Here is a 13958-nt window from a genome sequence, read left to right as displayed (position 1 = left end):
CCTCTGCTCTGGGATCATGGATGCTTATTTCTCTTTAATTATACCTCCAAATAAACTCTTTCTTCTAGAAGTTGTTTTATCCCATACAAATGAAAAATAACTAAGAAATGCTTTTCCTTTTCTTAATTTATTTTTAAACTTTTATACAATATTGTTTGGTCACATTCATTCCCCTCCCCCACTCCAGCTCCTCCCCATTCCCGCATCCGCAACCAACCAACTTCATATTCCTGTAAAAAAAAAAAGCCAAAGTAAAAACAGAAGAAAAGCTTTAATAAACACCAAAAATGAACACATAATGACAGAAACATGGAGCCTGTTTTGTATAGACAACTGTTTATGAGCATGCAGCCTCCTCTGAGGTAATATACCCAGTGGCACTTCACTAAAGGAAAGTGATTGTTCGTGCCCGAACTTGGTAGGTGTGCAAACTTGTGCCCATTTCCCCTTCTTCCTGGTGGTTTGAACTTGTGCAGACAGATATTATGTTAGCTATTGCAGTCTCTATGAGTTCATTTGCTGTAAAAGTAACTTATTTCCCCTCTCTCTGCTATTGACTCTTGTCTAGTTAGAGGGCGTCCTCTTCAGTCTCTACGACCCCTGCTACTAGGAGTGTCTGCTAGAGACCCCCTCATGTCCTCCCAGGAGCCCATCCTGGAAATGCTCCTGCCCACGTTTCCTCTTTTCTCTGGAGGCTTTCTGCCCTCCTCCTCCTCTTCCCCCTCCACTCCTCCCTTTCTACAACCCTTCTCCTGCTCTCTCCTGGTCTGATCTCTACCCTTATTTCTTTTTGGACTCCCTCTCCTACCCTGTTCCCTCTCTTTATCCATTATATCTGTCTATTCTATTTCCACTTCTGGATGAGATTTAAGTATCGCCCCACTTGGGTCCTCTTTTTTACCTATCTTCTTTGGGTCTGCGCACTGCAGTATGTTTATCCTGTAGTATAAGGCAAAAATCCACTTATAAGTGAGCACATAACATATGTGTGTTTTGGGGTCTGAGTTATCTCACTCAGGATGATCTTTTCTAGTGCCATCAATTTGCCTGCAAATTTCAGGATTGCTTTGTTTTTAATAACTGAGCAGTATCCGATTGTGTACATTTCTTTATCCGTTCTTCGAATGAGGGACATCTGGGTTATTTCCACATTCTGGCTATTACAAATAAACCTGCTGTAAACATAAATGAGCAAATGCCCTTGTTGTTTTGTGGAGCATCTTTTAATATATAATCAAGAGTGCTAAGGCTAGGTCTTGAGATATGGCTGTTTCCAAATTTCTAAGAAAGTGCCAGATTGATTACCACAGGGCCTGTACTAGTTTGCACTCTCACCAGCAGTAGAAGAGTGCTCCCCCTTCATAATAGCCAGAACATGGAAACAGACTAAGTGTTCCTCAGTAGAAGAATGGATAAAGAAACTGTGGTACATATACACTATGGAATACTATTCAGCTATTAAAAACAAGGAATTCCAGAAATTTGTGGACAAAGGGATTGAGCTAGAAATGATCATAATGAGTGAGTTAAGCCAGAAGCAGAAAGACTCAAATGGTATATACTCACTTATATCTGCATACTAGCCCAAGGGGCATGTCCCATGAAAGCCTTCACTTACCAGGAAACTGAGACAGAGGAGAGGACATCCCATTGAGACTCTGGATGAGAGAAGCATGGGAGAATAGCAAAGTAGAAGGATCCAGAGGGTTCTAGAAGCCTACAAGTAGAACATTATGATAGGCAGATTTGGGCCCAGGGGTCCCACTCAAACTAAGGCACCAGCCAAGGACAATACAGGTGGTAAACATTAAATCCCTACCCAGATCTAGGCAATGGTCAGAACAGTCTCCACACTTGAGTGGAGAGTGGGATATGACTTTCTCATGTACTCTGGTGCCTCACATTTGACCATGTCCCCTGGAGGGGGAGACCTGGTGACACTCAGAGGAAGGACAGCAGATTACCGAGAAGAGACTTGATACCCTATGAGCATATACAGTGGGAGGTAATCCCCCTCAGGAACAGTCATAGGGGAGGGGAATAAGGGGAAAATGGGAGGGAGGGAAGAATGGGAGGATACAGGGATGGGATAACCATTGAGATGTAACAAGAATAAATTAATAAAAAAAATTTTAAAGAGTGCTCCCCCTTTTTCTTCATCCTCACTGGCATGTGCTGTCATAGGAAAGATTGGCAGTGAACTCAGCCTGTATCTAAGTCTTGTCCATTTTGGACAGCATATTGTCTATAGAGAGAATTGGAGCATTTTTGCCCAGTGGCTAACCTACCATTAATGAAGCTATCTCTAAAAGGTTATTTTAAGATGATCATCATCTTCACTGAGTTAGGCTGGGGGTGTTTCCAGGAGCTGACTTGTCTCTAGCCAGAGCAATAAGACAACAAAAGGAGATCAAGGGTATCCAAATGGGAAAGGAGGAAGTCAAATTATCCCTATTTGCAGATGATATGATAGTGTACCTAAGTGACCCTCAAAAATCCACCAGAGAACTCCTACAGCTGATAAACACCTTCAGCAAATTGGCTGGATACAAAATTAACTCAAAAAAGTCTGTAGCCTTCCTATACACAAATGACAAGCTTGCAGAGGAAGAAATTAGGAAAACTACACCCTTCACATTAGCCACAAGCAATATAAAATATTTAGGAGTTACTCTAACTAAGCAAGTGAAGGACTTGTTTGAAAAAAATTTCAAAACTCTGAAGAAAGAGATTGAAGATGACATGAGAAGATGGAATGATCTTCCTTGCTCATGGATCTGGAGAATTAACATAGTAAAAATGGCCATTCTACCAAAAGCAATCTACAGATTCAATGCAATCCCTATCAAAATACCTACACAATTTTTTAAAGACATTGAAAGTTCAATTCTGAACTTCATATGGAAAAACAAAAAACCCAGAATAGCTAAAACAATCTTGTACAATAAAAGGTGCTCCGGAGGAGTCTCCATACCTGATCTCAAACTGTACTATAAAGCAATAGTAATTAAAACAGCATGGTACTGGCACTGCAACAGGCTGGTTGTCTCAAATCAAAAAGGCCTTAAATTAATTTTTAAAAACCAACAACTAAGTGCCATATACTATGGGTATAAAGTTTTTGAGGACCATCTATCTATGTACATTTATATTTATGCAATATATATTCATATCTATCTATCTATCCATAATAAATCTGAATAGGCAAACTTTTATTGTTTCTATGTATTTACTATCTGTTCAACCTAGGATGTATTTGTCTGTTTTTGATACATGGGTATAGGATTTTATATATTGGTTCAAATTTAAAGTTATTTTTATACACATATTTATGTATGTTTCTACTCTTGTATGAGGTATTGTACTTGCACAACTCATTTACAAACGTAAGGCTTACTTCCAGTCCTTTTAAAAGTTACTATTACTATGATTATTAATGAATACACCTGAATGGTTAACCAATTAGACTCATAGTCTTCTTTCTCTTAAATCACCTCTCTTTCCTGTGCTGTTCTCATGAGAGTTGCATATATCCTATTCTGCCAAATCTTTTTCTACTTCATCACTTTGTTCCTCAGTTCGACATCATTGTTTGGGATTAAAAGTGTATTCTACACAGAGGGATTAAAGATGTGTATCAGGCCTGCATTTTAGCTAGATCATACAGACCTAAAACGTTTTTAGGATTTGATCAGAGCAGTCATGTTGCTGGTTTAAAATATCTCTATCCTTTAGTAAGGAGTAGCATCATCCACTCCATCACCCTTTCCACTTTCCCGTGTTGCTAAGATGAAGGCACTGGCTGTGGTTTCAGGGGACATCATTGACTGTCTCTTTATCACTGTTCTGGCTAAGGCTATTTATGGCCCTAGTGGTATTTTCATTCGTGATAAAGTCCTTTCCATCTTTATTGATTATCTGAGAAAATTTAAAAATTGTAAGGATCCAAGATGGGGGTGGCCAGAACATACTGCATATGAGTTGCAGAAGATCAGCGACCATGGACTGAGAAAGTGACATGGCTGCTGATGCCATAACACTAGCATCTGTGTTTTCCAGAAGAAGAAGGCAACTTGGGCACTGGGCATGCACAGTTCCAGGCCCCACCATAGATGTCTCCTGGGTCCAAAAATAATGCATGGTTCTGGGCTCCCAGCTCCTAAATTCAAGAAAAACTTGGTTTTCAGCATCTGGACCTCAAACTCCTCCCTCCTTCCAAAAGACAACTCTTAGATACTGAGGACTGGGTACCAGCATCTATTCCATAGTTCTACAGGTCACCCTGCAGTGACCTGCTGGACAATAGAAGCCTGAAAGGTCCCTGTTCCAAGATGGCCAGCTGAGTCTGAGTACCAGTGTCTGCTGGGGGAGCAACTGCCATGCGGCTGAATCCAAAGCACCAGCATCCACTTGTATTCCCACAGAGAGAGGAAGGAATCCAAGATGCCAGGTATGCATTCTGCTACCTTGGACTGGGCAAACCCCAGGCTCCTGAGACGTGCATTATAGCCTGTGCTTCACTGCTCTACTAGACAACTTAAGGAGATCATCAGGAACTCACTGGTTCACACAGGTTAGATACCCATGCCCTAATTCCATGATATAAGTCCAACTGGGACACAACCACCAAAGCAGAACTATGGGAGGAGATTCAAATCCCATCCCATGACCTAGATTCTTCTGGCATGCCAGAGAAACCAAGCTAGTTCCAGGAACAACTCACCAACTATATAGAGATAACAAGATGATGAAAGGCCCGCATTAGAACCCAATCTCCAAAAAACAGGGCAGTATGGCTTCATGAGAAACCCCAGGAAACACCGGATATCCTAATGTAACTTAAACACAGGAAAATGGCCTTCAATCTATGCTAATGAAGATGTTAGTGGCATTTAAAAAGAAAATGAATTACTTCTTCAATGAAATACAGGAAAACACAATCAAACAAATAAAGGTTTTCAAAGAAATACAGAAAAATACAATCAAAAGAGGAAAGAAATGAAACAGTTCAGGACCTGAAAGTGGAAATAGAATCAATAAAAAAACACAAATTGAAGAAATCCTGGGGATGGAAAACTTAGAGAACAGGAACAACAGAATACAAGAGATGGAGCAAAGACTCTCAGGTTTAGAAGATACAATTGAAGAAATCAATACATCTATCAAATACAATGTTAAATCAAAAATATTCCTGGCACAAAATCCAAGAAATCAAGGGCACCATGGAAAGATGATACCTAAGAATAATAGAAATAGAATAAAGAGAAGATTCCCCAGCTCCCAGGACCAGAATATATTTTCAAGAAAACTGTAAATGAAATTTTTCCCAACTTAAAGAAAGAGATGCCTTTAAACATACAAAAGGCTTACAGAACACCAAATAGATTGGACCAGAAAAGAAATTCTTCCCACCATATTATTATCAAAACATTAAATCTACAGAACAAAGAAAAATATTAAAAAGTACCAAGAGGATGTCCTGTCCATTGGCTATATCTGGGTAGGGGTTTGAAGTCTACTGCAGGTATTGTCCTTGGCTGGTGCCATAGTTTGAGCAGGACGCCTGGGCCCAAATCTGCCCATTATAATGTTCTTCTTGTAGGTTTCCAGGACCTACATGCTTCTCTCATCCAATAAGATGTCCTCCTCTCTGTCCCACTTTCCTGGTAAGTGAAAACTTTCATGGGACATATCCCTTGGGCTAGTGTCCAGATATAAGTGAGTATATACCATTCGACTTTTTCTGCTTCTGGGTTAACTCACTCATTATAATCATTTCTAGTTCAATCCATTTGTCCACAGTTTAGTTCAATCCATTTGTCCACATTGAGTGGAGACTTTCACACGAACTCTGGTGCCCCATATTTAACCACATCCCCTGGATGGGGAGACGTTGTGGCACTCAGAGGAAGGATAGCAGGATACCAAGAAGAGACTTGATACCTATGAGCATATACAGGGGGAGGAAGTCCCCCTCAGTCACAGTCATAGGGAGGGGAGTAAGGGGAAAATGGGAGTGAGGGAGGAATGAGAGGATACAAGGGATGGGATAACCATTGAGATGTAATATGAATAAATTAATAAAATATTTAAAAAATTTAAATAGTAGCAAGAGGAAACGGCCAAGTAACATATAAAGGAAGACCTACCAGATCATACATGACTTCTCAACAGAGACTATGAAAGCTAGCAAGGTTGGGTAGATATCATAGATATACTAATAGATCATAGGTGTTATCCCAAACTAATTTACCCAGCAAAGTTTTTAAATATCATGGAGGGATAAAACAAGCTGTTCTATGAAAAAACCAAATTTAAACAATATCTATACACCAACTCAGTCCTACAGAAGATACTAGAATGAAAACTTGCCCCAAAGAAGGCTAACTTCATCCAAGAAAACACAGGATATAAATAACTTCACAACAGCAAAACCAAAACAATACATTCAAACCACCAAAATCACAATAAAAGTATCTAACAATCACTGCACATTAATGTATATCAACATCAATGGTCTCAAATTTCTGGTAGAAAGACACAGGCTAAGAGAATGGATGCATAAAGAGGACCCAATATACTACTACATACAAGGAGCATACTTTAGCAGCAAAGATAGATATTACCTCAGAGTAATGGAATGGAAAAAGGGTTTTCCAGGAAATAGATCCAAGAAACAAGCTAAAATAGCCATCCTAATATCCAATAAAAATATACTTTCAATCAAAATTAAAAGATATGGGGAAGGACATTTCATTCTCATTAAAGGAAAAATCCAAAAAGAGGGACTTTCAATCCTAAATATCTATCCCCCAAATACAAAGCCATCCACATTTGTAAAAGAAACAATACTAAAGCTCAAATCACTCATCAATGCTCACATATTAATAGTGGAAGACATCAATATCCCACTCTCATCAATGGACATATCATTGAGTCAGAAGCTAAACAGAGAAATAATAACACTAACAAATGTCATGAATCAAATTTCCTAATAGATGTCTACAGAAGTTTTCACCTAACACAAAAGAATGTACTTTTTTCTCAGCACTGAACGAAACCTTCTCCAAAACTGAGCACATACTTGCCACAAAGCAAACCTAAATCTATACAAGAAAATTGAATTAATGCTTATTCTTTATCAGATCATCATGGATTAAAGCTGGACTTCAAGAACAATAGAACAAAAAGGTCTAAAAAGTCTACACACTCATGGAAACTAAACACCTACCTACTCAATGAACACTGAGCTATGGAAGAAATTTTTAAAGACTTCCTAAAATTCAATGAAAATGAAGGCACACCATATCCAAACTCATAAAACACCATGAAAGAAGTGTTATGCAGAAAGTTCATAGCACTAAGTACATTCATAAAGAAACTGGAGAGATCCCTTAGTAGCAACTTAACAGCTCACCTCAAACTTTCAGAAAAAAGAAGCAAATACAACCAAGAGGGGTAAATGGCACAAATTATCAAACCCATGGCAGAAAACAATAAATTGGAAACTAAAAGAACAATACAAGGAATCAATGAAACCAAGAGCTGGTTCTCTGAGAAAATCAACAAGATAGATAAACCTTTAGCCAAAATAACTAAATTAGAAATTAAAGGGGGTACATAGCAACAGGCACTAAGGAAATCCAAGGAATCATTACATCTTACTTGAAAATCCTATATTCAACAAAATTGGAAAATCTAAAGTAATTGATTATTTTATTGGTAGATTTCACTTACCAAAGTTAAGTCATTATCAGGTAAACGGTTTAAATAGTCCTATAGCCCCTAAGGAAAAATAAGAAATCGTCAAAACTCTCCAAACCAAAAAGAGACCAGGGTCAGATGATTTTAATGCAAAATTCTACCAGTCCTTCTAAAATGAGCTGATGTCACTACTCCTCAAACTATTCCACAAAATAGAAACAAAAGAACAGTGATAAACTCATTCTATGAAGCCACAGTCACCCTGAGACCTAAACTACAGAAAGACAATAAAGAGAATTTCAGACCAATATCACTCATGAACATTGATGCAAAAATACTCACAAACTGAATGCAAGAACACATCAAATACAACATTCACCATAAACAAAGAGGCTTCATCCCAGGGATGTAGAGATAGTTCAACATGTGGAAAATCAAAAATGTAATCCAAAATATAAACAAACTGAAAGAAAATAATCACATTATCATTTCATTAGATGTAGAAAAAGCCTTTGACAAAATTCAATAGCCCTTCATGACGAAAGTCTTGGAGAGATCAGGGATACAAGGTCCATACATAAACATAATAATGGCTATATAGGGCAAGCTGATAGGCAACATTGAATTAAACTTAAAGCAATTCCACTAAAATCCAGAACAAGAATAGGCAGCCCACACTCTATATATCTCTTTAATATAGCCTTTGAAGTTCTAGCTAGAGCAATAAGACAACTAAAGGAGATCAAGGGGATACAAATGGGAAAAGAAAAAAAATCAAAGTATCACTATTCACAGAAGATATGATAGTATACATAACTGACCCAAAAATTCCACCAGATAATTCCTACATATTTTAAGCACCTTCAGCAAAGTGGCTGGACACCGTCTAACTAGACAAGACTCATAGTGGGAGGAAGCGACCAGCAACTCAACCACAAAAGCTTTAATTCAAAAGTTACCCTGCATATGATATGTGCAAAGATAGAGCAGATAGAGCAGGGATTGAAGGAATATCCAACCAATGCCTTGGCCAACCCAAGACCCACCCCATGAAAGGCAGCCAACCTCTGACACTGTTAACAATACTCTGCTCTTCTTGCAGAATTGTCCTCTGAGAGGTTCCACCCAGCAGCTATTCACAGTGAAACATTGGGGAAAAGTGTATGTATTCTTGTTAAATAAAATAAAAAGGTGGGGAAGGTAAAAGGACCTGGAGGTGACAAGAGCTCTGCAAGAAGGTCAACAGAGTCAACTAATTAGGGCCCAGAGGGCCTCGTGGAGACTGAATCACCAAACAAGAAATGGACTAGACCTAGGCCCCCTAAAGAGATGTAACCAATAGGCAGCTCAGGCTTCGTGTGAGTCCTGCAGTAAGGGGAATGGGAGCTGTACCTGACATGGACTTTGTTGACTGCTTTTTTATCACTTCCCCTGCCAGGACTGCCTTTCCAGGCCTCAAGAGAAAAGGACAAGCTCAGTCCTGATGCAACTTAATTAGCTAGAGTGGGTGGGTAGGGGGTTCCCCTTTCGTGAAAAACAGGAAGAGGAAGGGGGAAGAAGAATGGCAGGTGGTACTAAAAGGAGAGGAGGGAGAGTGTTAAAACCCATATGTAAATTAATTAATTAATTAATTAATTAACTAACTAACTAATTTTCTACAGTTTTCCTATCAGTCCAGCTGTGCCTAGAGCATGCTACTTCCTTAGAATCGTCCACCAACTTTGACCCTTATAATCACTCTGTCTTTCTTCCACTCAAATATCTGAGCCTTGAGAAGAGAAGTGTGATGTAGTCACTTCATTTAGGACTGTGTGATCCAAAGTCTCTCGCAATGTGCACATCGTCCAGTTGTGGGACTCTGTATTGATTACACTCTACTGCAAGAACAAGTTTTGTTGATGAGAGTTGAGTGATGCACTGCTCTATCTGTATGGTAAAAAGTCTTTTTTTTTTTTTTTTTTTTTTGGTTTTTCGAGACAGGGTTTCTCTGTGCAGCCTTGGCCATCCTGGACTCACTTTGTAGACCAGGCTGGCCTCGAACTCACAGCGATCTGCCTGCCTCTGCCTCCCGAGTGCTGGGATTAAAGGCGTGCGCCACCATGCCCAGCTAAAGAGTCATTTTATTACCAGACTAATAGTACTAGAATTTTCTAGAGCCTGTGGCATATCTCAGGTTCTTGACATAATTTACAGTATCAGATATGGGTGGCATATCATAGAATAAGTCATAAATTCGGCCAAATGGTGGTTTGTTAGTCCCTTTACTTTTGTATCTCTATTGCACCAATGGATATACTGTTCCAGTAAGTTGCTATTGTAACTCAAAGGGTTGTGACTCTGTAAAATTATAACTTTTCTCTTTCAGTAGTTTGCATAGTACCTTCCAGTACTATGAACCCAGGTCATTATTTCTTAGATGCATCCACACTGGTTTCCATAATGGCTATATCTATAACCCCAAAAAGTGTGAATAAGGACTGCGTTCCTCACATTCTCACCAACATTTATCACTTGATAAAGATTCTGAATGAAATGAGATGAAATCTCAAAGTAGTAATAATTTTCACTTCTGTAGTGTCTAATGATGTTGAATGTTTTAAAACATTTATTTCTTCTTATTAGTATTTTTTTCTCTCATATAGTACATCTTGACTGCTGCCTCCCATCCTCCCCTCTCAACCACAACTTTCCTTCCAGATCTACTTCTTTTCTGTTTACCTTTAGAAAAGAGCAGAACTCTTCAGTAATATCAACTAAACATGGCATAAAAACTTCATTAAGACTAGGTTGTAAAAAGCAACTCAGTAAAAGAAAAAGTCACAAAAACAATGAGTCAGAGACATCACTACTCCAATTGTTAGGAGTCCCACAAAAATACTAAGTAAAATAACCACAGCATGTATGCCAAGGACCTGGCATAGACCTATGAAGGCTCTGTGATTTTGAATTCCGTTTCTATGAGCCTCTGTGATCCATGATTAGTTGATTCTGTGTGCTGTATTCTCCTGGTATCCGCTACTCCTCTGGATCATAAAACTCTTCCTCCCTACATATGCAGTGTTCCCAGAGCTCTGCCTACTGTTTGTCTATGGGTTTCTGTATCTGTTCCCAACAGCTGACCGAGGAAGCCTCTCTGATGACTATTGGTCTAGGTACCAATCTATGGATATAGCAGAATATCATGAGGAATCATCTCCTTGACGTTTTGTCAGTTATTTTTAACTCTACACCATGTCTCAGAGACATCCAGATCCCATCCGTGGACATGAAGACAGTGAAGGGAATGGGTTCCTTCTTGTGGCTTAGACCTCAATTTAGACCATTCATCATTCATTGGTTGTCCACTCCCATGAACTCTGAGGCATCATTGCCCCAGGGCATTTTGCAGGTAGGACACATTGTGGGTCTAATGTATGTGGCTAGGTTGCTCTCCCCGTTCCACCACCTGGAGCCTATCCTAGATATAGAAGATGGCAAGTTCAGGCTTCATATTCTTCAAAATATTTACTAACATTTGCAATTTCTCTTTGGAGAACATGCTGTTTACCTCTGTAGCCTATTTTTTACTAAGTCTAAATAGTGAAATACTGTCACATATATAGCAGAAAAAGATTTTCTTCCATGCAGTAGTCTACCTTTTCACTTAGTTGACAATTCACTCTGTAACACAGCTCTTTTAATTTCATAATGACCAATTTGCCAGTTGTTGGTTTTATTTGCAGAGTAACCAGAGTCCTATTTAAGAAACATTTCCCTGGTCCATAGTTTATAGTTTACTACTATGAGATTTGAATGAGAAATGACACCCATTTAAGCTTATTTATATGAACAATTGGTCAGTTGTTGTTGCTGTTTGGAGAGTTATGGAACACTTGGGATACAGACCTTTGCTAGAGAAATGCATTCATGGAAGTGAGTTTGAGAGTTTATAGCCTCATGCCAGTTCCACTGCTTTCTTGACTTTGTGTATGGAACTGGTGACGTGATACCCAGCTTCCTGTTGCAACACCTACTTCAGTATCTCCCTTGCTCTAATGGACATCCCCTCTGGAACCATAAACCGAAATAAGCCCTTCCATTTCATGGGTTTTTTTTTCAGGGTATTTTATAACAACAACAGAGTAACTAATAAATCTACTTACTTTTTCCTCTGACAGCTTCAGAGTTTCAGGTCCATTAGCATATTTTGTTGTATTATTGCTCTAGCTAACAATCCATACTCTATATTGAATAACAGCAGAGAGAGAGAGAGTGGGGTTCTTTTTTATTTTAAATAGAATGCTCCCATTTTTCTCAATTTAACATGATATTGGCTGAAAAGTTATAAAATATAGCTTTTATTATCTGAGATATGATCTTTCTAACACTAGCGTATTCTTGACTTTTATCATGAAGTGGTAAGATTTTTCTAAAGGCTGTCTCTGTGTTTACATAGATCATAAAATTTTTAATTTGAGGCTATTTATGTAATATATTTACTAAATATGTTATGTTGAACCATATTTCTTCTTATAAATGAAGAAAAATGGTTACTTACAAATAATCTTTGATATTTAGTGAATTCCTCCTACAAGTACTGTGCATTTACATGTGCACATGTAACATGCAAAAATACATAATATAAAAAAGATAATTATGTGAAAAGAAATATAAAAAGGGTTCTGTTACATGAACACCTTAAAGCAACATTCCCTCTTCTACGTCAAAGAGCCTAATTCAGGAAAAATATATTCTGTAGTAACTTAAATTTGTTGTGTTTTTGCTATATAAATAAAGGTAAATCTTGTTTTCATAAGATATTGATATTCCTTATTAAGTATAAGACAAAATATCATATATAAGTATAAATAAATATATCAAAATAGACAAGAAATTTTATCTCAGAAATTGGTTAACAATGAATTTCTATATTCTGTTAAAATTCATCAGTGAAAGTGTTTAATAATTTGTCTGTAACCCATTATCTGTTTAAATACTCTCATCATTGCCATTTTCATTTCTTGGTTCCTGAATGTATAGATCACTGGGTTAAGAAATGGAGTAACAATTGCATCAAATATGGCCAGGAACTTATCAAGGTGTGTATTAGAAGAAGGCCATGTATAGATAAATAAAACAGGACCAAAGCTTAAGACCACCACAGTCACATGAGCTGAAAGTGTAGATAGAGCCTTAGAGGAGCCACTTGAAGAGTGTTTCTGAACTGTAAATATGATGAAAATATAGGAAATTATCAATATAAAGAAAGATCCCACAGAAATGAATCCACTATTGACTGAGATCAGAAATCTCAGTCTTTGTGTGTCTATACAGGCTAGGTTGATAAATCGAGGAAAGTCACAGTAGAAGCTGTCTAATACATTTGGTCCACAGAAAGGTAAGTTTATTACAAAAGCAATTTGAACCAGAGAATGCATAAGACCAATCACCCAAGAGGCCACTGAAAACAAGATGCATATCCTCGGGCTCATAATGGTCAGATAATGAAGGGGCTTACAGATGGCCACATATCTGTCAAAGGCCATGGCTACAAGTAAAACCATTTCCATACCACCAATTAAGTGAATGAAGAAGATTTGAGTGACACAACCTCGAAAAGAGATGACTTTATGCCTTCTCAACAGGTCATAAATCATCTTGGGAGTTACAACAGAAGAAACACCTAAGTCAATGAAGGATAGATTAGCCAACAGAAAGTACATGGGAGAGTGTAAGTGAGAGTCAGTGGCTATGGTGAACATAATGAATGAGTTTCCTGTCATGCTTGCTACATAAAATATGGAAGCAAACACAAAAAGGAATAGTTGGATGTGCGAAGAGTTGGTGAGTCCCAGGAACACAAACTCTGTTACCACAGACTGATTCAGACTTTCCATTGGCTTTGTTACCTGAAGGAGGAAATGGGAGGAACTGTAAATTATAATTGTATTAAAAGAAGAGGAGGATCTCCAAGTTATGAAAACATATTTTTACTATAAAATTGCTACTATCTTAAAGACAGATATGGAAGCAAGTTCTATACACAACCAATAATCAGAAACTTATAAATTAGTTGAAATATGTTTTAACAACTATAACAAAATTTTTCATAGAAAACTCAAAATATAATGAGATTTGGTGGATTTTTTATCCCAATATTAGATCCTGGAAGGACGGCTCATCAATTAAGAGCACTTGCTACTCTTTCAAAAGACCGTAGTTTGTTCTCAGTAGCCACATAAAGCACTTACAGAACTTTTAGTTGTAAAGAATTC

At 37.9% G+C, this 13958-nt stretch overlaps 1 protein-coding gene across 1 annotated transcript; it reads right to left on the bottom strand.

Moving 5' to 3' along the window:
• Positions 1–12629: 12629 nt before the first annotated feature.
• On the bottom strand, positions 12630–13583 carry LOC311593331 (olfactory receptor 4F21-like; the record flags this gene model as incomplete). The annotated part of the gene is made up of 1 exon (XM_084774538.1): positions 12630–13583. The coding sequence occupies exon 1, from the start codon at positions 13578–13580 to the stop codon at positions 12630–12632; it is 951 nt and encodes a 316-aa protein (XP_084630664.1). The 5' UTR covers positions 13581–13583.
• Between the last annotated feature and the right edge of the window lie 375 nt (positions 13584–13958).

This window comes from Acomys minous (genome assembly GCF_964271855.1).
Source record: "Acomys minous genome assembly, chromosome: 3".
Taxonomy (NCBI): Eukaryota; Metazoa; Chordata; class Mammalia; order Rodentia; family Muridae; genus Acomys; species Acomys minous.
The sequence above is the reverse complement of the archived record's forward strand: the minus strand, read 5'-3'. Positions and strand labels throughout refer to the sequence as shown.